Here is a 24,550-nt window from a genome sequence, read left to right as displayed (position 1 = left end):
GATGGGGGGCTTACTATATCAAGGCAATTCATTGCATTGCTTTCAGCGGAGAGCTGTATTCTTTGGCAGTTCGAGGTGCTTATTCTTCAGTTAGTTCTCAACTAAGGACCATTTTGCCTCCCAATGGATATCTGGCAATGTCTAGAGATATTTTGGTCTGTCATGACTGGGAATGGATGAGAGGGTGCTACTGGCATCTAGTGAGTAGAGGCCTGGGATGCTGCTAAACATCCAACAAAGCACAGGACAGTCCTTCACAGCAAAGAATTATCCAGCTCAAAATGTCAACAGGACAAAGGTCGAGAAATGACTAAGGTTTGAATCTTGACATCGCCAGTCTCTTCCTAGCTGTGTGACCCTGAGTAGGTTGCCTTGCCTCTCTGAGCCTGAGCTGTTTCCTCGTGTCTACCTTGGTGATCATCACATGCCCTCCCTATGTGCTTGTGGCAGGCATTTAATAACTGATATCTGAAAAGCCCAGAGCTTGGCTCCTTACCATCGTAGCTGCTCTCGTCAACATTCCCAGGATGTGGAAGGAACGTTGACTACCTTTGTTTATTTGCTGGCACATGGGCCTGATTAGATTACACTGTTTGTAATCTTTCTGGAAAAAGTCCCACTGCAGCTAATGGTTTTGGAAAGGAGCCATTCCCTTAATTCAAAATTAATGGCTTGCTCGTGCACACAAGCCTCTTAGAGAGAAGGGATTCGTTTCTGCTGATCCCCCAGTCCTCGTCACCTGGGAATTGTCAGAGCTTTCCCACCCCACTGTCTCAATGACCCTCCCAACAGCCCAGGGAGGTAATGATGCTTTCCCTACTTTACAGGGAAGGTAATTGGAGATGTGGCTGTTGACCCAAGCTCTGCACAGCCCATCAAGTGGCAGAGCCCGGGTGAGAACTTTCTCCTTCCATCACCCACTTCTTTAGGGACATAGCGCTATAAGGAAGCTACAGGTGCCCACCTTTCTCCCCCAATTGCCCTGTCCACAGTGCCTCCTCCAGCCTCTATTCCCTGTCCCCCAGAGCACACCCTCTAGCCTGCACCATCTCTGTAGGCTTGGCCTTGATCCCAGAGAGGGGCATCTCAGAACCCGATGGGGTCTGGGCGGCCTGAAGGGAGCATGGATGGCCTCCTGTGTAGCCTTAGGTGCAATGAGGATCCGCATCCCCGGATACTTCCCGCTCTCAGCCTGATGTCCCTTTGGCATTTATAGAGAGGAAACCATTCAACCATCAGTTTTTCAAGATGCAGATGTCCGAGGGAAGGGAAAGCACCTTACATTAGTTATCTCACCGAGTAGGGCATGTTCAGGGATTGGGTAAGAGGAATGGAGACCAGGAATGGCATACGAGCCTGTGACCCAGGCAGCCACACAGGCCCTGTGCTCAGGAGGGCCCCATCTCGGTTTCATGTTCTGCTGTTGCCGTCTTGAAGTTCTTAATAATTTTTTAAGTTTTAATTTTGCCCTGGGCCCTGAAAATGACATAGCCAGCCCTGAGTGAGACAGGAGGTCAATGTTGATGTGGCTGCTCCTTCTACCCTCTGGGTGCCCACCCTGTGGGACCCACTTTTTAGGGTTTCCTCAGGCTTCCTCCTCTTTCCCTGACACTCTCACCCCCACCCCGCATTCTTCAGGGGAGGCAGGTGCCAAAATAGGTCTGTATTCAGCAGGTGGGTGCTCCATTTGCCTTTCCAGGAATCCTGCTCAATTCCATGGTTTCAGAGAACAAACTGGATTTTCTTACTTCTGAAGCAGATCACTGAGCCAAAAGGAACTTTTCACCAGTAGATATCTGTTGAATGATTCGTAGCACCCTGCCCCTCACTCACTGACTCATCCCTTTACCAAATATGCATTTATCTTTGGCTTTTATGTCTAAGCAAAATAACATGTCCAAGCTACAAAGGAGAACATGTGATAAAGAACTGTGCTTACAGAGATAGGAAGATAAATATATATAAATTTATATATATTTATATATATTATTTATATAAATATATATGTGATATTAATTTATATGTGTTTAAATTTATATAAATATATTTATGTGATATTAATTTATATGTGTGTAAATTTATATATATATATAAATTTATATATATTTTTATATATGTGATATAGAACTGTGATATATGTGTGTGATATAGAACTGTGATATATATATGTGATAAAGAACTGTGCTTACAGAGATAGGAAGATAAATATATATATATAAATGTATATATATTTATATATTATTTATATAAATATATATGTGATATTAATTTATGTGTGTAAATTTATATATACATATATAAATTTATATATTTACATATATTATTTATATAAATACATATGTGATATTAATTTTCCCCAACATTTTCTCACTCAAAATATTGATAGAAAAATTGGAAGCAATGTACAGTGAACACCTATATATCTACCACCTAGGTTACAAATTAACATTTTGCTCTTTTTGCTTGATTGTATGTCTGTTCATTTATCCGTTCTTCTAACCAGCTATCCATCCAACTTGTTTTTTTGATTCATTTCAAAGTAAGCTGCAGACCTCAGTAGATTTCACCCCTAAACACTTAATATGCAACACTAATTTCTTTTCGGGGTGCCTGGGTGCCTCCATCAGTTAAGTGGTGGACTTTTGATTTTGGCTTAGGTCACGGTCCCAGGGTTGTGGGATCAAGCCCCACGTTAGAGTCCACGCTGAACATGGAGCCTTCTTGGGATTCTCTCTCCCTCTTCCTCTGTTCCTTCCCTGCTCTCTCTCTTTCTCTCTCTCTCTCTCTCTCTCTCTCTCTCTCTCTCTCAAAAATTTTTTTTCCTTTTTTAGTCAAAAGGTAAAAAGTAATGATTTTTATATAAAAACAAATCATTTTCTGTCAAATACAATTATTGAATGACAAATAGTGTACACATAGTGAAAAGAAATTCTTGGTTTCCCTCTGTGTGCAATGAGGCAGAGAGAGAAATAAGAGAGAACTTTCCTCAAGGTAACAAGGAGAAAAGAGAAACATCTCTGCAACAGAGGGTGGTTGGAGCTACCTTGAGAATACCAAGCTGTGGGAATGTTTTAGGGAACAGCTTCCTGCTTCCTCCCAATCAAAATTGAAAATCTGAGATGAACTTCCTTAGCCTCTTTCCTCCTTGAGGTGGCTGCGGACTATTCCAGGGGGTGTGAACTTGGGCAGAACTGAAGGTGAAACTGCAAGGTCCTGGGTCTGGGATGTAGAAGTGGAGAAAGGTACAGGCTGATGCGGTGGATTTGGGGGTTATTACCCTCACAGAGCTGATGGCTGGGGTGGACGGGGTTGAGTGGGGAAGGCTCTCAGGCTGACAGCGGAGAGTGACAGGAGCAGAGAGCAGGACTGGGGCACTATAGAAGATGATGCTGTTCAGAAGAGGCACATTCAGAGAAGGTGGAGGGTTGCTCTGGCGGGCAGTTCAGAGCTGGAGGAGAATATAGAAAAGTACCCAAAGCAAGCCTCTAAACAGGGTACTTGGAAAAAGCCTGTAGCGATCACCTGTGCCATCTTTCACATTTGACCCGTGAGAAATTGCAGGCTGAGAGACCACTCTGAGTATTAGTGGCAGAGCTGGGGCAAAATTGGTGCTACCCAGATGGTGCTTTTCCAACAAAGTAACTCAAGGGTTCCTTCCACAAGGATCAAATGCCTTAAGGTCTTGCTTTTTATTTTTAAAAATATCACACAAATTTAGCTTTCTTCTCAAGAATTTGTCTGGCTTTGTCTTAATGTTACAGTAGTCTGTTTTTGCTAAGTTACTGAGAGATATTTACACTCTGTTAGGGTTTCTAAATTTTCTTCAGAATCATACTACTTTTTGATGAATGTCAAAATCTCACAACCTCTTCCAGAAGTTTTAATTCCCTGCTTCCACCTCCCACCCCAATTAAGGATCATCAATAACAGTATACAATGTGTTTTCAGTGTAGCCTTACTAGCAAAGAAAGTGTTTTACATATTACTTTGCACAGTTTATACAATGAAATTTTTTTCAAATATAAAAACAAAATAAGTTAAAAAAGATAAAATATGCTTTCTCAAACAACATAACTCGCTTCCCTTTTGAGAACCATTAGTCTAAAGGGATGTGTAGATTTATTCCATGCTTTGGGTACCCTTGTAACCTCCCCCATATCAGTTAGAGATGCTTTTGGCTGCAAGTAAAAACTCCCACAACAGTGACTTAGGCAAAGAAGACATTTCATTATTTCCCATTAATAACCAGTATGAAGGAAGAAGATTCCAGGGTTAGTTCAGCAGCTCAGTGAATAATAGGACTCTGGGTTGGCATCACAGTGGTTTTCTTGGTATTTCCCTGATAGCCCCAAGATGACTGCCATAAGCCCCAAGCATCACCTCCTATAGGGAGAAGGGGGCAAGAAGCAAAACTTTTCTTTGTTTTGATCATTTGTCAGAAAGAAATTTCTAGAACCCTGGCTTTGCCATGAGACTTCCCCATCTACTTTCTTGGCCACAGTTGTGTCTTGTGCCCAATCCTAGACCAGCCACTGGCAAAGAGGAACTAGAGTGCCGTATCCAGCTCAGACCAGTCATAATGCAGCCCACCTTCCCAGAACACATGCCACATGGGACCTACACAAACTTTGCATTGCTTTTGCCCAACTCCCTCGCTAGAATGTAAACTCCATGGGGGCAGAGATTTTTGTTTTGTTCACTGCTATATTCCCAACACCCAGAACAATGCCAGGAATTCACTAAATAGTCATTGAATGAGTGAAGAAATGAATGACTAAGGAAGGAAGGGGATTTGGACCATAGGCTGTATCTACTGCTCCCAACAGCATACAACCCCATTTAGATCAACTTGATGGTGCCAAGTGACTCTACCGATCTCCAAGGCTCTGGCCTTAATCCTTGTGTCTTTCTTCCTAGGGAGGGAGCCCCAGCTGGAGGCTGCTCTTGTGCCAATGACCCTTCCCAATTCTTCCTGTGTCATAGAAGACAAGATGTGCGAGGGGAATAAGACCACCATAGCCAACCCCCAACTGATGCCCCTGGTGGTGTTCCTGAGTGCCATCTCCTTGGTCACCGTGGGACTCAACCTGTTGGTCCTCTACGCTGTACGGAGTGAGCGGAAGCTACACACTGTGGGGAACCTGTACATTGTCAGCCTCTCTGTGGCAGACCTGATCGTGGGAGCTGTCGTCATGCCCATGAACATCCTCTACCTCCTCATGTCCAGGTGGTCCCTGGGCCACCCTCTCTGCCTCTTTTGGCTTTCCATGGACTATGTGGCCAGCACCGCATCAATTTTCAGTGTCTTCATCTTGTGCATCGATCGCTATCGCTCTGTCCAGCAGCCCCTCCGATATCTTAAGTATCGTACCAAGACCCGAGCATCAGCCACCATCTTGGGGGCCTGGTTTCTCTCCTTCCTGTGGGTTATTCCAATTCTGGGATGGCATCACTTTATGTCACCGGCCTCGGGACACCGGGAAGACAAGTGCGAAACAGACTTCTATGATGTCACCTGGTTCAAGATCATGACCGCCATCATCAACTTCTACCTGCCCACCTTGCTCATGCTCTGGTTCTATGCCAAGATCTACAAGGCTGTACGGCAGCACTGTCAGCACCGAGAGCTCATCAATGGATCTCTCCCTTCCTTCTCTGAAATTAAGCTGAAGCCAGAGAACCCCAAGGTGGGGGCCAAGAAACCAGGGAAGGAGTCTCCCTGGGAGGTTCTGAAAAGGAAATCAAAAGATGCCAGTGGTGAGCCTGTCATGAAACCACCATCCCAAGACTCAGAGGAGATGAAATGCCCAGGTGTCTTCAGCCAAGAAGAGGACAGAGAAATGGACAAACTCCACTGCTTTCCACTTAACATTGTGCAGATGCAGACTGAGGCAGAGGGGAGTGGCAGGAGTTATGTAGCTATCAACCAGAGCCAGGGCCAGCTGGAGATAGATGAACAGAGCCTGAGAATGCGTGTGGCCAATGAGATATCAGAGGATCAAATCCTAGGTGATAGCCAATCCTTTTCCCGGACAGACTCAGACACGCCCCCAGAGTCAGCATCAGGGAAAAGCAAACCTAGAAGTGGGTCTAGCACAGGACTGGATTACATCAAGTACACTTGGAAGAGGCTCCGCTCACATTCCAGACAGTACGTGTCTGGGTTGCACATGAACCGAGAACGGAAGGCTGCCAAACAATTGGGTTTTATTATGGTGGCCTTCATCCTTTGCTGGATTCCTTACTTTATCTTCTTCATGGTCATTGCCTTCTGCAAAAGCTGTTGCAATGAGCATGTGCATATGTTCACCATCTGGCTTGGCTATATCAACTCCACACTGAACCCCCTCATTTACCCCTTGTGCAATGAAAACTTCAAGAAGACATTCAAGAAAATTCTCCACATTCGCTCTTAAGGGAGGCTACAAGGGGATGCAACCAAAGTGACACTTAGGCTGTCCCTGAAGAAAATGGAGGATGAGGCCTGTGAGTTGCCAGGCACCTGGGCTTTCCAGAGTCAAAAGAATAGTCTTAAGGACTAGGTAGCTTGGAAGGTTCTTAGACCCATTGGCAGAATAGCACATGTTGGTGGTCAGCAGAGAGATTGTACTCTGATTAGAAAGCAGGATATTTCCAAGAGAATCAGACCTGGATGAGTTCTCCTGCTCCTCAGGAAATGTGGGAGCCTCAGACTCTCACTGTCATTCAAGCTTTCAGACTTGAATTAATTGGAAACTGAAGGGACACGTAGGTAGAGTTTTACTGGAGAATTAGAACTCTCAAGCCTTCCTGGAATGGAGTTATATGACTGTGCAAAGACCTCACATATGCAGATAGATGCTGTCCCCTTCCAGGGATCACCTTGATAGGCATGACAGCTATTCCATTGTGACTGTCACTTCTCAGAACACCTCTCCTCTGAGCCTCTCCTACAGCTTTCTCCAGAACCAGTGTCTGAACCACCTTGGAAATTCTGCTTTATTATTTCTCACTCATGCACATCTTAGAGTTGATAGGAAATTTTTCAGCTTGTACATTTCCTTGTTTGCAACCCCAAATTCCTTTTGGCTATTAACAGAATAATGATAAAAGCTGCCTTCAAAAGAAAAAGAAAAGGCGTGTTTTTAATGGTTGCACAATGAAAGCATAAAAAGGGGGAATGGGGAGAAGAAAACTATATCTCTTGAGTGCTGGGCCAGGCTCATCCCCCTTAAGCTCCATGACACTCCATAGCAGGTGGATGGTGTTACTAGAAGAGCAAATTGTGATGTAGCAAGATGACATAAAGTGCCCAACATCACACAGCTAGTAATGTGAGAGAGTTAGAATGAGAACCCTGTGGGGTTCTGGCTCATTGTAACACGTTTTCTCCAAAAGGCAAAAATTTGTCCTGTTAAGTATGTGCATGTGCACACACACACACACACACGCACAACTATTCCTAAGAGTGGTGGCAATTCTCAAAAGGATATGCTGAGAGAAGGAAAAGCTGGCATAGAATATTCCTGAGGTGGCAGAAGGTGATACTTTGAAGGGACAGTGTGCATTTTTATTTGTGAGTTCTGCTGTATTCGTTGAAGAAAAGTCATCATGTTCTTTTATACTCACACCTCTTTAGTAAAAACTAGCAAAGGCATGGAACGTACAGTTTTCTTTGGTGTTTACATTGCAATCTGGTTGTGATTTATATTTTAAAACTTAATGCTAAACTGTAATGTATGTAGCCAAATGGAGTGCGTGTACAAGCTGCTATTTTGTGTCCTGTGTTCCTGTTCGCATGATGTTAAAAATGACAGATTTTTACCTGCCTAAAATATGATATTTGAAACTACCTTGTTATGAGTTTGATTTATTTAATTCTCCCATTCTGAGTTTCTTGGACTGAGAAGATGTATTGAAACATGCTGTCAAATATTATAAGATATGATACAGGATTGCTCTTTGGTTTCTGGTGGCATGTGTAAGTGTCTTTAGGAAAGAACTTTTTATAACAAGCCTGACTGTCTGCTTGGCATCCCCCAAAGCTCTTCTTGGTCAAAATTGGGGGAGCCAATGAGACTTTTATCCTGGTTTTGAAAGCTGTAGCTGGTCTGTTTCTAGGTCAAAAAGCCTTTCCCAGAAGACCTGTGAGAGACTTGCTCCCCAAGATCCCTCAGCTTGCTCCCCAAGATCCCTCATAATGAAGGAGCTTTAAAAAGATCACCTCCCACAGACAAATGGCTAAGTGCCCATTATTCGTGTTGATGAATGGTTGAGGCAACTAGTGAAGAGAAGTGGTTATAAGCTCTGACTTTGGGTCAAAGAGACCTGCATCTGAGTCTGATAAGAAGAAATGGTCAATATAAATTGTCAGAACACAAAAAGCCAGGCCCATGCATTATTGAATACAGTGTTTTTGGTGCATGCGGAGCATCTGGTACATGGTGGGGACTCATATGTAGTTTTAAAACATACTGTGCATATCATATGCCAGGCCCCATGCTTTACCACTGTTATCTAATTTAGCCTTTACACGGATCTCATGAGGGAGACTTCTGTATTTTTACAACTAGGCAAACTGAGGCACAGAAAGAAACTGAGGAATGGGCAGACAGAAAAGGAGAAGTAGGAAGTGGGAGACAGAAAGAGCATAAACCAAATGGCATAATATTCATGCACTCAAGAAAAATCTACATTCAAAAACATATTCTTCATTAATGTGTTCATAAGTTAAATATATTCAAAGGGAAAATAAACCATCCTTAGCTTTTGATAAGTAGAAATTCCTTCAAATGATTTTCTTAAGATCATGTGAAAACCGGTCAACTACTGCATCACATAAATCTTTAAAAGCTTGTGAAACTATGCCACCTAATAGAAATTGCTATAAATCGTAGAAGCTGGTCATGTTAATAAAAGTGTTCATTCAGAAAAGCCATTAGTCTGCAGATTGGCCATTTGATGATTTGGTCATTTGGCTACTTGGCTTGCAGAAAATTGCTGGTCTCTCTTTTTAAGATGGGCCTTCCAGAGGAGATTTAAGTCAATACAGGGTGAAAAGGCTGCTGGCTGAGATGCATTCTAAGTTCCTTAAATAAATAATGCTTTTAAGATCTAATTTGCCAATATGTCATTCCACAGTGTTTTGGGCTTTCAATGCCTAGGCTGTGCAGCATATGGTTCCCATTGAGCTGCAAGACAAATGATGATGGTGGATTGACCTGAATCTCTGTGGTCTTGAATAAATGTCATGGGCCTCATTGCTTTGCTGTGTCCAAGAACATTCTCTGCCTTTTTCTGTGTCCTTGTCTGGCCTCTTTCATGATGCTCCATCATCTTGGTGCCCCAAGGCATGAACATCAGTTCCAAAGTCCAAAGCTTAAAGAATCATCCTATGTCTACCTTTGCTGCAATCAACTCTGAAGGGGATTGGGGGTCAGGTGGGACATGTGGTACAAACATGGCTGAAGGACCAACAGTTCCTAGAGAAGTGGAATCATTGTGAGCTGGGTTGAAACTCCAAAAGGTGTTAACTATAAGAATCTTGAAGTCTAGTAGAGGAAACAAGCTTTTAAAGAACTAACTCAGCCCAGGCTCATACAGAGTGAAGCCTAGAGGTGGATGGGTGTCATCCTACTGTTTTTTTTTTTTTAATCAAGTTTGTTACATTCAAAATATACAGTAAAATTTACCCATTTATAATGTAGAGGTCAATGAATCTTGACAGATGTACACACCCATGTCATCCCCATTTCAGTCAAGATATAGAACATTTCCATCATCCCAGCAAGTTCCTCATGCTCCCTCTATGCTCCAGGCAACCAGTGATCTGACTTCTAAACACTATAGATTAGTTTGGCTGATTCTGTAACTTTGCATAAATGGAATTGTATGGTATGTATTCTTTTTTTCCATTTTGTCTAAGATTCACCCACCTTTCAATCAGGTTTATTATTATTATTAATGTTATTAAAGTATAGTTGACAGTGTTATATTAGTTTGCAGTGTACCTGTAGTGATTTGACAGTTTTATACATCGCTCACTGATCACCACAGTAAGTGTAGTCACCATACAACGTGATTATAATATTACTGACTGTATTCTCTATGCTGTACTTTTCATCTCCACGATTTACTTATTTTACAACAGGAATTTTGTACCTCTTAATCCCTTTCACCTGTTTTGCCCACCACCCCACCCCCCTCCCTTCTGGCAACCACCAGTTTGTCTCTGTATTTATAAGTCTGTTTCTTTTTTTAAATTTATTTATTTAAATTCAAGTTAGTTAACATACAGTGTAGTATTGGTTTTGGCTGTAGAACCCAGTGATTCATCACTTACATATGACACCCAGTGCTCATCCCAACAAGTGCCTCCTTAATGCCCATCACCCATTTAGCCCATCCCCCCCCCCACCGCCCCTCCAGCAATCCTCAGTTTGTTCTCTGTATTTAAGAGTCTCTTATGGTTTGCCTCTCTCTTTTTATCTTATTTTATTTTTCCTTCCCTTCCCCTAAGTTCATCTATATTTCTTAAATTCCACATATGAGCGAAAACATATGATATTTGTCTTTCTCTGCCTTATTTTGCTTAGCATAATATCCCTTAGTTCCAACCACATTGTTGTATGGCAAGATTTCATTCTTTTTTTTAAATGTTTTTATTAGAGAGAGAGAAAGAGAGAGAGAGAGAGACTGAGTGTGAGCGGGGGTGGGGCAGAGAGAGAGGGAGACACAGAATCCAAGACAGGCTCCAGGCTCTGAGCTGTCAGCACAGAGCCCGACATGGGGCTTGAACTCAGAAACCGTGAGATCATGACCTGAGCCAAAGCCAGAGGCTTAACCAACTGAGCCACCCTGGTGCTCCTCTATGTATATGTATCTTTATCCATTCATCAGTTAATGGACATTTGGGCTCTTTCCATAATTTGGCTATTGTTGATAGCACTGCTATAAACATTGGGGTGCATGTGTCCCTTTGAATCAGCATTTTTGCATCCTTTGGATAAATACCTAGTAGTGCAATTGCTGGGTCATGGGGTAGTTCTATTTTTAATTTTTTGAGGAATCTCCATATTGTTTTACAGAGTGGCTACACCAGTTTGGATTCCACCAGCAGTGCAAAAGGGTTCCCTTTTCTCCACATCCTCACCAACATCTGTTATTTCCTGAGTTGTTCATTTTAGCCATTCTGACAGGTGTGAGGTGGTATCTCACTGTGGCCCTGATTTGTATTTCTCTGATGATGAGTGATATTGAACATCTTTTCACGTGTCTATTAGCCAACTGGATGTCTTCTTTGGAAAAGAGTCTATTCATGTATTCTGCCCATTTCTTAACTGGGTTATTTGTTTTTTGGGTGTTGAATTTGATAAGTTCTTTATACATTTTGGGTACTAACCCTTTATCAGATATGTTGTTTGCAAATATCTTCTCCCATTCTGTCAGTTGTCTTTTAGTGTTGTTGATTGTTTCCTTCACTGTGCAGAATCTTTTTGTCTTGATGAGGTCCCAGTAGTTCATTTTTTTTATTTCTCCTGCCCCCGGAGATGTCTAGTAAGAAGTTACTGTCGCCAAAGTCAAAAAGTTTGCTGCTGTTTTCTCCTGTAGCGTTTTGATGGTTTCCCATCCAACATTTAGGTCTGTCAGCCCCTTTGCATTTATTTTTCTGTATGGTATAAGAAAGTGGTCCAGTTTCATTCTTCTGCAGGTCACCATCCAGTTTTTCCCAGCACCATTTGCTAAAAAGGCTTTTTTTTCCATTGGATACTCTTTCCTGCTTTGTCAGTGATTAGTTGGCCACACATTTGTGGGTCCATTTCTGGGTTCTCTTTTCTGTTCCATGGATCTATGTGTCTGTTTTGTTTGTTCATTTGGTTTGTTTTTTAGATTCCACATATAAGTGAAATAATATAGTATTTGACTTTCTCTATCTGACTTACTTAGCTTCATAGGTCTTTCATAGGCCCTTCCTTGTTGTTGCAAATAGCAAGATTTCATTCCTTGTTTATGGCTGAGTAATATTCCAAAGTGTGTGTGTGTGTGTGTGTGTGTGTGTGTGTGTGTGTAATAACTTCTTTATCTTTTCATCTATTGATTGACACTTGGGCTGCTTCTGTATCTTGGCTATTGTAAATAATGCTGCAGCAAACAGAGGGGTGTGTATATCTTTTAAAGTTAGTGTTTTTGTTTTCTTTGGGTAAATACCCGATAGTGGAATTACTGGATGATATGGTATTTCTATTTTTAATTTTTTGAGGGACCTCCACTCTGTTTTCCACAGTGGTTTCACCAATTTATATTCCCAACAGTGCACAAAAGTTCCCTTTCCTCCATGCCTTTGCCAACACTTGTTATTTCTTGTCTTTTTTCATACTAGCCATTCTGACAGCTGTGAGGGGATATTACTGTAAGATATTACTATAATTTTTATTTGCATTTCCCTGATAATTAGTGGACATTGAGCCTCCTTTCATGCTCCTGTTAGCCTTCTTTAAGTCTTTGGAGAAATGTCGACTCAAGTCCTCTGCCCAATTTTTAACAGGATTATTAGAGTGTGTGTGTGTGTGTGTGTGTGTGTGTGTGTGTGTGTGTGTGTTGAGTTGTATAAATTCTTTATATGTTTTGGATATTAATTCCTTATCAGATATACCATTTGCAAATACCTTCTCCCATTCACTAGGTTGTTTTTGTTTTGTTGGTGATTTATGATGTGCAAAAGCTTTTTATTTTGCTGTAGTCCCACTAGTTTATTTTTGCTTTTGTTTCCCTTGCCTGATGAGACATATCCATAAATACGTTGCTAAGGCCAATGTCCAAGGGATTACTGCCTATGCTTTCTTGTAGGGGTTTTATGGTTTCAGGTCACTTAGGTTTTTAATCCATTTTGGGTTTATTGTTGTGTGTGGTGTATGAAAGTGCTCCAGGATCATTCTTTTTCATGTGGCTCTCCCGTTTCCCCAGCACCATTTATTGAAGAGACTGTCTTATCTTCATTGTATATTCTTGCCTTCTTTGTAGTAAATTAATTGACCATATAAATGTGGGTTTATTTCTGGGCTCTCTGACCTGTTCCACTGATCGATGTATCTATTTTTCTGCCAGTCTCATACTGTTATTACTGCATCTTTGTAGTATACCTTGAAATCTGAGATTATACCTCCAGCTTTACTCTTCTTTCTCAAGATCGCTTTGGCTATTTGGGGTCTTTTTTGGTTCCATACAAATTTTAGGAGTATTTGTTCTAGTTCTATGAAAAATTCTATTGGTATTTTGATAAGAATTGCAATGAATCTGTAGATTGCTCTGGGAAATATGGACATTTTAACAATATTCTTCCAATCCATGACCATGGAACATCTTTCCGTTTGTGTCATCTTCAATTTCTTTCATCAATGTCTTATAGTTTTCAGAATATATGTCTTTCACCTCCTTGGTTAAATTTATTCCTAAGTATTCTTTTTGGTGCATCAACTGGGTTTTGAAGACAGAAAGGGTTACACAAACAGAGGAAGTATGAGGCTATTGCAGGGATGGAGATATAAAAGAGTAGAGAGTGCTTAAAACACCAGAATTAATTTGATGTGACCCAAGCATGCAGTCTGAGGAGGCAGTGGCAGGAGCGGAGACTGCTATAGGGAAATAATTTGCAATGTTGAATTTGACCTGAGCCTTGCACTCCTGAAGCTATGGCTTTTCAACACCCTCCTTCCACTTTTTTTTTGTGCTCCAGAAAGAATTTATGGCAAAGAAATATCCATTCCCTTATGACTTAGGTAAGACTCATGGATACTTGTTTACCTGCGACAAGGCAAGACAATCCTTCTGAACTAATCGTTGCCTTAAAATGTTTAGCTGAGCTACTTGTATCCACTGATCAATCAAAACAAAATGCTTTATTAACCAACTTTAGTTAAGCTTCTCCCATACCCTTCAGGTTCCTTATTTTTGACTTACCCTCAGCCTGAGCCAGCATACCACCCCTCCAGAGAATAGGCTGACGTCAAGGTAAAATATTCTCTGATCTACTACTATCCAATCAAGTCACCCTTTCCTCCCACTTTCCCACACCCAGTTCTTTCTAGCCTTCTTCATTCTTCCTTTTGAAGGAAAAATCCTTTTTGCCTAGCCCTTAAGACACTTGCAGATCTTTAGGTCAGAGTGGCTCCCTATTGCAATAGTCCCTACCCTCCCTTTCCCCCTCCCCCTTGCAATAATCCTTTCGAATTAAGTATCTCCTTACTAAATCTGGATTTGTTTTCTTATTTGGCAGAGTCAAACACACTTGCATTAGAATCCTATCCCCAAAGCTCTTTAACCTTCAGCAAGACACTTAACTTTTCCTAGTCTCTGTTCCTGTGTAAGATGGGGGAGAATATGATACGTTTCAGGGCCTTTGTGGCGATTAGAAGATATGACAGCCTGGAAACATAGTAGTTAATAGTAGTCATTACTGTTACTATTGAGTCTTTTGAGCCACATCAGAGTCACTTTCATTCCTTATGAACGAATGCCGTTATATGTCACATTAAGTTTGTACTCATTATTGTGTCTTCAGTACCTGACCAATGCTTGGCACACAGTATATGCTCAATAAATAATTTGGCATGACTGCCTTTATCCCACTGACAGCGGGGAGCTATGAGAATAATGCCTAGTTTAGAAAGAGCAGGTTAATCACTGGCGACCTTCACGGGCTTTTACCTATTAAAATTCTCATCTGTCTTCACACTTGCCTCCTCACTGACACCTGGGATACGTTTAATGCCGCCTCTCTTGCAAAATGGAAATGACCGTAATTCCTGTCATCCTCTGAAATCGAGAGAAAGCGGAGGAGTTTTTTTCAAAGCATGACAAGCATAGACGCATTCCCATAGGCAATAAAGTGGCTTATCACCCGAAGCTCAGCCCTTTTCAGAGGGCCTCGCCCACCTGCTGATGCTCCGCCTTCCCGGCAACTCAAGATCCTCCCACTCAGGCCGGTGCTAGGGGCTCATTTACCAGGTTGGCTCGCGCCTCCGTGTGCGCATGCGCACCACTGACCGCAGGCGGACGGGGCGGGGACAATTGCGTCATCGGGGCGCGCGCTGCGGCCGACGCTGTGGTTGCCGGAAGTTGAGTGGCGGTAAGTGAGCCGCGCTGCGGAGGGAGTAGTGGGGTCCTGCGGGCTGGGTTTTGGATGCCTGGCGGGAAGGGGCGAGCTCGGCTGTGAGCACGAGGGTCGTGGCAGAATTCAGGTTCCTCCCTCCTCCAGGGAGTCACTGACTCCAGCTCTCGCCCTCCTCCTGCCGCGTCCCGTCGGACTGGTTTCAGCCCGGGGTCTTCTGACTAGAAACCTCCTGATGTTCTAAGTCACTTCCTCCTGGCGTCTGGCAGGGATGGTTCTCAACCTTCGATGTTGGGACACCAGAGATAGGACGCCAGTTCTCATCCTGGCTTTGCCCGGGATTTGCTGTGTGACTCTGGCATGTCACCTCTTTGTGAGCCTCTCTTCCCTCATCTGTAAAATGGGAGTGATAATAACGTCATTTGTGAAGCCAGGGTGTTAAATGAAGTCACTTCTTTCTCAGGGCTTTCTAAGCTAAGGTTTTCGACTCTTCAGTTTGGTCCAGGGATTACAAACTTTAGTGCTTATTCCATCAGGTAAAGTATAAATGTAGGTGTAAGGAATTTCCATGTAAGAAAAAGTCAAGCTTATATTTTTACTGAGTTGAGTTTTATAAGCAAGAACAGTACTAACATTTACTAACATTTATGAAATTGGAGAAGTGAAAACAAAACTTTTGTGTTGCACGCGTGTAATCTCTTGATTTTTAAACACTAACGACTACAGTTTTTTTCAACGCTAATTAAAAAATTTTTTTCTTAATTCTGTGAATGAAACCAGGTGTATCTGTGATTGCCAGTTCCAGACCTTCAGACCTCTGGGTCCCAGTCTGCCTTTCCCATTGCATACTTGCATTTCTTCTGTGACACCCCTGCCCACTGGTTAAATTTCTTTGGTGGCAGAAAACTATTTCTGGTTATTCTTGTTTGGATTTCCCCTAACTCTGACTTAAGTCTATACCATAATCTCGGCTCATTGTCCCTCCTTCAGACTCTTTGGATCTCCCTTCCAATTTATTGCCCACACATCCTTGAAGGCTGCTGGTTTGTTTTCCTCTTCACGCCATTTCTTCTCCAGGCTGAGCACATTTAATATATTTACCTGTAGTAAACTCCATAACAACCAAAAATTTTGTGATGTGCCAGGCATTACCATAAGTACTGGTGATTGGCGGGGGGGGGGGGGGTAAAATTAGACCGATTTCAGGGAGCCTACTTTTGATCCTGGTGGTGGCAGTTGTGGTGATTGCCAATAATACAGAGCTTTTAGTGGGTGGTAGGTGTTTCAGATCCTGTTAGTATCCTGTTCAGATACTATCAAAAAAAGAAAAAGAAATGGTAATGGGATGGAGAGTACCTGCGGGTAAGCAGAGGGAGCTGTTTTAAAAGCTAGCTGGCCGGGATGACTTCTCTGAGGAGGTGACTTTGGAACTAATACTTGAATGAAGAAAAAGCCAGCCTTGCGAAAGCTCATCTTGCCTAATTATACTTCCATCCCCCAGTTCTGCGCTGTAGTCTCGTTAAACTGTTTACAGGTTGTATCTCACTTGTAGCCTTTGGCTCCTGCTGCTCCTGCTTCCTAAAAGATCTCCCCTTCCCCCTCCCATTTTTCTTGGCCAACTCCTCCCTGCCCCTCATGTGACAAGATTGTGAAATTCTTAAAGGAGTTGTGTACCGGGCTCTTGTTCAAGATGCCCATCCCTGTCCTCGAGGAATTAATTATTTTTTAAGTCAAGAACATAGACAACAGCACTGTGGAATGCAGCTATTGTAGAGATTTGCCAGAGGAGGACTTAGGGTGATCACAAGTCAGGCTGAGGCATCAGAGAAGTTTTCTGTGAGGAGGCATCGCTTTACTCAAGGCCTGAAGGATGAGCAAGATTAGTCAGGTGAAGAGGCATGGGAGGTGGGATGACATTGCAGACATTGGGAGTGGGGAGGGCTGTAGGTAACTTGCATCGTTCACCTCAGCTAAGAAGTCACTGTGGAAAGGTAAGCAGGAGGCAGATCACAAAGGACCTTGCGGGCAATATAAGGTTGTATAATCTAATATATGATATATAATTAGGAGCACAGAATTTGGACTGTAAGTTACATGCTGGCTTTGCCATTGAACTAGTTTTGCTACCTGGGGCTGGTCACTCCCTTTCTAAACTTCAGTTTCCTTATCTGTAAGCCATCCTCCCAGGGTTGCTGTGAGGATTGAATGGTATATGTTACCCACTTGCTAGATGGTAAGTGATCAATAGTAGCAGTTAATATTACCGTGCAAAGAAGTTTGCACTTTATTTTGAAAGTGTGGTGTCAGAGAGTTGCAGTGAAAGTTGAAGAAGGGGTGTGATGTGCTCTCATCTATTTTAAATTTTTAAAATATTTATTTATTTTTGAGAGACAGAGAGACAGAGAGCCAGCAGGGGAGGGGCCGAGAGAGGGGGGAGACACAGAATCCGAAGCGGACTCCAGGCTCTGAGCTGTCAGCACAGAGCCTGATGCAGGGCTCGAACCCATGAACTGTGAGATCATGACCTGAGCTGAAGTCGGACTCAACCGACTGAGACACCCAGGCGCCCCTGCTCTCATCTGTTTTAAATTACTCAGGCTCTCCCATGGTGACTACACTGGACAGGGCAGACCCAGCAGGAAGACCAGTCAGGGCACTGTTCTGTGGTCCAGGTAGTGGAGGAGGAAGGCCTGAACCAAGGCAGTGGCTAAGCCAAGGGAGAAAGATGGGTGGGTTTAAGGGGTAAAGGAGGTGCTGGACTGGTAGCTGGATAACACCACATGGGGAGAGGAGGAAGGTGAATTGGGATACGGGGTGCTGAGGGATGGATCCTGTGTGTGGACATAAGTAATAACAAAATTCTTTTGATTAGTGGCCCTTGATTGGTTATCCCTCACTTCCTCGGAGGTTTTATTTGGAAATCCGAATGGCCTCTTTTATCCACTTTTACCCTTGGGAAAGGAAGTTCAGGACTGCCTTCCTCCTTTTTCTGTTTCCTGATCCTTCTACCTATCTCCAGTATAAGTAAGGCCTGGTTGTGTATTCAAGGAAGAATAATTAGATGCTGCTTTGTTACCCAGTAGGGATTATGCATCTCTGTGGTCTTGGCAGACTGGGTAACAGCTCAGTCTCATTCCAGCCTCTGCAACCCCCCCCCCCCACCCCAACCATGATCACCTTTGGGCTTTTCTCACCTTCTTTGTTGTGATTACTTTCCTTTGAACTTATTCCTGTTTAACAGTCTCTCCTTGAGTGTGTAGTATAGAAAGGAAGGCCTCTTTTCTCTAGGAGTCTGACCAGAGGGAGCAGGACTGTACTTTTTTTGTGGAGACCTGAGGCCCCCTGTCTTTGTTGTAGACACACCTGCCCTTGACACCGTCACGCTGTGGGCTCCCAGCACTGCTTGACACTCCCCCCTTGTGTTTGGACAGCTCTCTTGCCCATCTTCTCCTTGTCTTTCAGATTTCCATTCCTCTCCCAGCCTCCTAACCTGGACTTTGACTTCACTAAGTTGCAGCCATCAATGAAGGCTCCTCAGCTTCTGTCACTTACTGACTTGTCTCCAGCTGACTGTATCACTTCACCTCTGTGAAAGAAATGTGTTTAAGGCTGATTCTTTTACTTGTGCTGAGGTTCCATTGTTCTGTTTCTTTCCTGTTTAACCATCTCTTCTCATTTAAATATCTGGAAAAGACGAAACACCTTCACATCACATCACATCACATCACATCACATCACATCACATCATCTCTTCCCATCCACGTTTGTTGACTTCCTGAAGTCATCATTTGCTAAAATCCTTCTTCTGTCCCACCTGTCCTCCAAAATTGCCCTTCCTCGTCTTCAGACCTTCACGTTGCCCGAACCCCTGAAAGTTTTCCCTTACCTTTTGAATTCTGAGCACATTTCATATTGCTGATATTCCTTTGTGTTATCTGTCTGGCCATTTCCCCCTCAGCTTCCATTGTGGGTCACCCCCCCCCCCCTTTTGTTCATTAAATGCTAGTTTTCTCCAAGGTCCTGCCTTATACTCTGTGCTCTTCTCACCCACAACTTCAACTCCCACTTATGTGCCAAGGACCCCTGTTCTGTATGTTGAGCTAAGATCTCTCCTGCAGGCCAGGCCTCAGACTCAGTGAGTCCAAAAGTAATCTCATCAGCTTCTCTCCAAAGCTGCCCTTCTTTCTGCATCCTTTCCTCTGACTCATTCCCCTTCTTCCATTTAGTCATTCACATCAGAGCACTGCAGTTGTCTTGGCCTTTTCCCAGGCAGTCATCAGAGTTCTACAGATTCTCCTTCCTTGATGTCTCCTGACACATTTTCTCCTCCATTGCTTCTCCCATTACTTTAGGCTCTTCTTGCTTCTTGCCTGTATTCCTGCACAACCACTGAGCCGCTTGCCCTGTCTGGTGCTCACTGGTACTGGAGTATCATTCCTAAAATACGGATCTTTGCTAAAATACAAATCCCTGCTTCTTCAGTCCAATTTAGATACCCCTCCGTCCTCCCATAACACCCTGTACAAACACTTACACTATACCATATGGTACTTGCTTTATCCACAGATTGCTATACTGTGATTCCTGGTATGTATAACCCTCAAAACTTAGGTCCTGAAAGGCAGAGACCTTAATCTCTTTTGCCATTGAATGCTGAAATACAGCACGGGAACTGTACATAACATAATGTTTGTTGAAGGGATAACTAAATGGAAATCCCCATGTCTTTCACACATGTTTTGTTGATAACGTCAGTCCTATTTTAGAATGACTTCTGTATCAGATACATGCATTTTCTTTTTTTAAAATTTTTAAGTGTTTATTATTCTGAGAGAGAGAGAGCTCGTGCACAAGTGAGGGAGGGGCAGAGATAGAGGGAGGCACAATACGCTGAGCTGTCAGCCAGAGCCCGATGTGCGGCTCAAATTCATGGACCACAACATCATGACCTGAGCCAAAGTCGGATGCTTAACTGACTGAGCCACCCAGGTGCCCCTCAGGTACATGCATTTTCTAATCGAATCCTCACAATAATTCTGTGCAGCAGGTAGTGTCCCATCTTACAGGTGGGGAAGAAGGCTCAGAAAAGTTAAATGACTTGCCTGAGGTTGTGTGGCTAGATGTAGCAGATGTGGGGTTTTTTAATTTTTATTTATTTTTATTTTTTTAATGTTTATTCATTTTTTGAGAGAGAGAGAGGGAGACACAGAATCTGAAGCAGGCTCCAGGCTCCAAGATGTCAGCAAAGAGCCTTACGCGGGGCTTGACCCCACAAACTGTGAGATCATGACCTGAATTGGATGCTTCACGGACTGAGCCACCCAGACACCCCTCAGAGGTGGGATTTTAATTGCAGTCTCTCTGGCTCATGAAGCTGTGTCCTTCCATTATCATACTGCCTCCAGTGCCTGCACTGTTGTCCAGCTGTTTTTTTGGACTGAGATTTAAGACCCTGTATTTATCTCTGAAATTTTTAGTCTTGTTAAAATAGGCCTGTTATTCCAGGTGGTCAGAATCTTTTGTATTGTGAAGTTTTGTTATCCATCATATTGCCTATTCCTTCCTGCTTCGTGTCATGTATAGAATTGATAAGCAAACCTATATCAATCATCAAAGTCACTGGTAAATGTAGTAAGTATACCTTTTTGAATATATTTGTTTATGTGGTTTATGTGTCTTTTTCCCTGCTCTAAGCCCCTAACACAATGTTCAGCACACATCAAACACTTAGTAAATATTGATGAATATTCATTCATGTAGATAAATAAAAAGAAATAGATTAGGACCAAAGACTGAACCAATGACTTATCACAGTTAGCCCCTTTCTTTTATATATATGTATATTTTTGTTTATACATATAATTGTATTTATTATACTAATTATTATTAAGATTTATTTTTGGGAGGGAATCCCAAGCAGGCTCCATGCTGTCAGCACAGAGCCCAATGCAGGGCTCGATCTCACAAACCATGAGATCATTTCCTGAGCTGAGATCAAGAGTCGGATGTTTAACCAACTGAGCCACCCAGATGCCCCTATTAGTTCCTTTCTTATTGACACCAGTTCATACCGTAACCAGCATTCTTCAGATAAGATTATTTTACCGGTTCATAGTCTCTCTGATTATGTTGGAATCCAATTACGACAGCTTCATCTTGTCTACCAGGATATTTGGAGTGGTCTTTTCAGAGGCCTTCCTAGGTCCAGATATCCTATATCCTATATCTGGTTCTTCTTTGATCAAGGAAGAAATGCAGTTACTCTCACGACTCCTTCTTAAACCATAGTGGCCTCTTAGGATTAATACTCAAGACTGCCATATACAGTTGTGCAGGTTGTGCGCTGCCCAAGAGGCCACATCTGAGGGGGTTTTGTTTGGATCATAGGCATCATGAATTTACTTTTGTAGTGACGATTTTCTGGCAGACAAAGGTACAATGTCTTGGGTCAACCTAATCAATGTATTAAAACAATTTTCTAAGGAAAGGAAGTAAAATGTCTCCAGGAGGGGATATAGTTTTCTAATTGCACAGAAGTGACATGTGGTCTGGAATGGCCCACATGCCACCTTTCCTGAGCAAAACCTCTGTCCACTAGGCTGTAGAATCCATCCTTATTCTTATCTTTGGAAATCTGGTAACATGTGTTGGGTTGGCCCAATTTTTCAGCACCTCTTCCTTTTCCAGGACTTCTTAGATATCACCAGAAATGAAACCACAGAGCCTCTGTTACTCAGAAGCTAGCCTCCATAACTCAGCCAGCTTTTAGGAAACCATGCCAGATTTTACCTGTTGGTTGACATGAGGGCTCTCTAGCGATGCCGGTGAATCCAGGTGGCTGTCCCTCGTACATAGAATGAAGCAACATGACACTGTTGATTGGTGCAGTTAACAAAAAGGACTCTGAAGCAGGCATGCTGTTTCCATCTTCCTTGTGTTGTCTTTCTCCTCTCTCACAGGCTCTCTCAGCTTTTACTATCCCTCCCTCGTGGGCTTGCCACGCCCCACGACACTGGTATCCAGTGCGTCCATTCTCAAAAACAGGCTGAACAAGAGCACGTTGTATGTGAAGGTTAAGGTTATTATAGCAGAAGGAAAACAAAGGAAAAACTCCCAGGAGTAACCAGTGAGAATGAAGGTTACAGTTTGAAGACAGTGGAGGTGACTGCCAGTTCTCTCATTGACCAAGGTGGCATGCATGGAGGTGAGGGAGACAACCCGTCCATAATAGCAGTTATCCTGCCTGCTTATGTGATCAGCTGCGGCCACCTATCAGTACCGTCACACACACAAAAAAGCCACTTTCGATGACTCGGTGTCTTGTGGAGACCTCAGTTTGGCCCAGGGGCATCTTGACTGTAATGCGATTTTTTTTTTTTTTTTAAACATAATCTAGTTGTGTTTATTTTTTTTTTTTAATTTTTTTTTTCAACGTTTATTTATTTTTGGGACAGAGAGAGACAGAGCATGAACGGGCGAGGGGCAGAGAGAGAGGGAGACACAGAATCGGAAACAGGCTCCAGGCTGTGAGCCATCAGCCCAGAGCCCAATGCGGGGCTCGAACTCACGGACCGCGAGATCGTGACCTGGCTGAAGTCGGACGCTTAACCGACTGCGCCACCCAGGCGCCCCTGTAATGCGATTTTTATTTTTATTTTTATTTTTAAAAAAATTTTTTTTTAACATTTATTTATTTTTCGGACAGAGAGAGACAGAGCATGAACGGGGGAGGGGCAGAGAGAGAGGGAAACACAGAATCGGAAACAGGTTCCAGGCTCTGAGCCACCAGCCCAGAGCCTGACGCGGGGCTCGAACTCACGGACCGCGAGATCGTGACCTGGCTGAAGTCGGACGCTCAACCGACTGCGCCACCCAGGCGCCCCTGTAATGCGATTTTTAAAAGGAACTGAGGCTTCCGAACCCAGCTGGTTCCCCTGTCGGAGTCCTGAGTTTTCATCTTCCAGTAAAGCCTAATCTGTCTTCGAAGTTTGGAACTTTGCCCCCCTCCTTTTGGAAGGGAGGGCCTGTAAACCTCCCTCTTTGGCAGCCTTGCACATTATTTCCAAAACTCGTGAAGTTGCAGGACGTCATTAGCCGGCAAAATGTGCATTGGCTTCGTATGCCAAAGAGGCCCCCTCCCCACTCCTGGCCATCTCCCTTTTTTTTTTTTTTTTAACCCATCAGCTTACATACTCTGTTTGTCAGCAGGACTTGGGCATGTGGTTTGGTGCTTATTTTAATGACTGCCAGAGCTCACAGCCCCGCAGCTGGGAAAATGAGAACAGAAGTCTGCTCTGTGTGCTCCATCTTGGCCCAGAGACGGCACTTCAGGGCCAAATTGTGGTTGTTCTGGTGCTTCTGCTAAGTGAATGGCCCCACGTGGCCTGCGAGAAATTGAACACAAAGTGCTCCTAACCCTTAGCACTTGTTCCTCTGGACTTGCCCTTGATGACCTATAGCAGGAGACCATCCGTTTCATTTTAATTAAACCTCTGCTGTGACTGCAGTGCTCCTTTGAGGGAGGTGAGGCTTACACAAGGCCCGTGTGAGATGGTGAAAGTTTTCACAGTGAGCACGGAGAAGGGCAGCTGCATTAGGCAGGCAGCGTTGGCTAATGTGAGGTACGGGGCATGTGTTGACAATCTGAGGGCACTACCACTTAGGCTGACTGCGCCAGGCCCCTGAACAGGCACATCACGCCCTTTCTCATTTAGCTCTCCCAACAACCTCACGGGTTGGCTGGAATTATCCTTATTTTACAGATGAGGAAATCAAGGCACAGGGGATGAAGTTACCCGCCCAAGGCTCCTCAGCCAGTGAGAGGTGGAATTGGGAACTCATGCTTGGGTCTCTCTGAAGACCGGGCTCCCCACTGTCACATTAGCATCCTTTCTCTGAAGGACTGGAAGTTCCCCTGCCCTCCCCAAACAACAAACGAACAAACAAAAAAACAAAACCCCAACAACATACAGGGCAAGGCATTTTTATTAGAAGAGTTAGGCTAGTCTGTTTCTCTGCTGTCCCTCCAAGGGTTTAGTTTCCCTGAAGACAGGTTTGTTTGTTTCATCACTGTGATTTTTGTTCATTTTCTACCAGTTGACTTCTTCATTTCCAGAAATCCTACCCTGTAATATCTGCTGCATCCAGTCCTATTGCCTACCCTCCCTTGGAGGGAGACCAGTTGGACAGACTCACCAGGGAGCATTCCCGGTCCAATTAATTACATAAGCAGTAAAGCCAAAATACTTCCGTCTTCAGCATCTTTAATAACAAATGCCAGAAAAATTTATGGAAATGATACTTCTTTTATACTTATTTAGAGCAATGAGTTTCTTTTCACCAAAGCTAGATTTTAAATAGGTCATCTGTTAACTATTAAGTGAATACAGGAAGGTTCTGTGTAGGATCATTATAGCTTGAATATAGGGCTTTCGGTTTTACTTTTTTTGTTCAGGTATAGTATGC

At 43.3% G+C, this 24,550-nt stretch overlaps 2 protein-coding genes across 6 annotated transcripts in view; both read left to right on the top strand.

Moving 5' to 3' along the window:
• HRH1 (histamine receptor H1) overlaps positions 1 to 9,243 on the top strand; it is an 81,379-nt gene extending 72,136 nt beyond the window's left edge. For all 3 annotated transcript variants that reach the window (XM_040491956.1, XM_040491955.1, XM_040491957.1), the window contains one exon: positions 4,918 to 9,243. In XM_040491956.1, coding sequence (XP_040347890.1) covers positions 4,953 to 6,416 — 1,464 coding nt within the window. In that variant the 5' untranslated portion in view covers positions 4,918 to 4,952 and the 3' untranslated portion in view covers positions 6,417 to 9,243. The remainder of the gene's footprint in view (positions 1 to 4,917) is intronic.
• A 5,755-nt stretch (positions 9,244 to 14,998) lies between these two features.
• ATG7 (autophagy related 7) overlaps positions 14,999 to 24,550 on the top strand; it is a 247,595-nt gene continuing 238,043 nt past the window's right edge. Inside the window, exon 1 of one of the 3 annotated variants that reach the window (XM_040491951.1) lies at positions 14,999 to 15,103. The gene's annotated coding sequence lies outside the window, so the exon portion shown is untranslated. Of the gene's footprint in view, positions 15,104 to 15,504; positions 15,622 to 24,550 lie in introns of those variants that run through there. The other 2 variants (XM_040491952.1, XM_040491953.1) reach the window with 2 other exon arrangements.

This window comes from Herpailurus yagouaroundi, unplaced genomic scaffold (genome assembly GCF_014898765.1).
Source record: "Herpailurus yagouaroundi ecotype Mexico unplaced genomic scaffold, PumYag 183, whole genome shotgun sequence".
In the NCBI taxonomy this organism is placed as follows: Eukaryota; Metazoa; Chordata; class Mammalia; order Carnivora; family Felidae; genus Herpailurus; species Herpailurus yagouaroundi.
The sequence above is the reverse complement of the archived record's forward strand: the minus strand, read 5'-3'. Positions and strand labels throughout refer to the sequence as shown.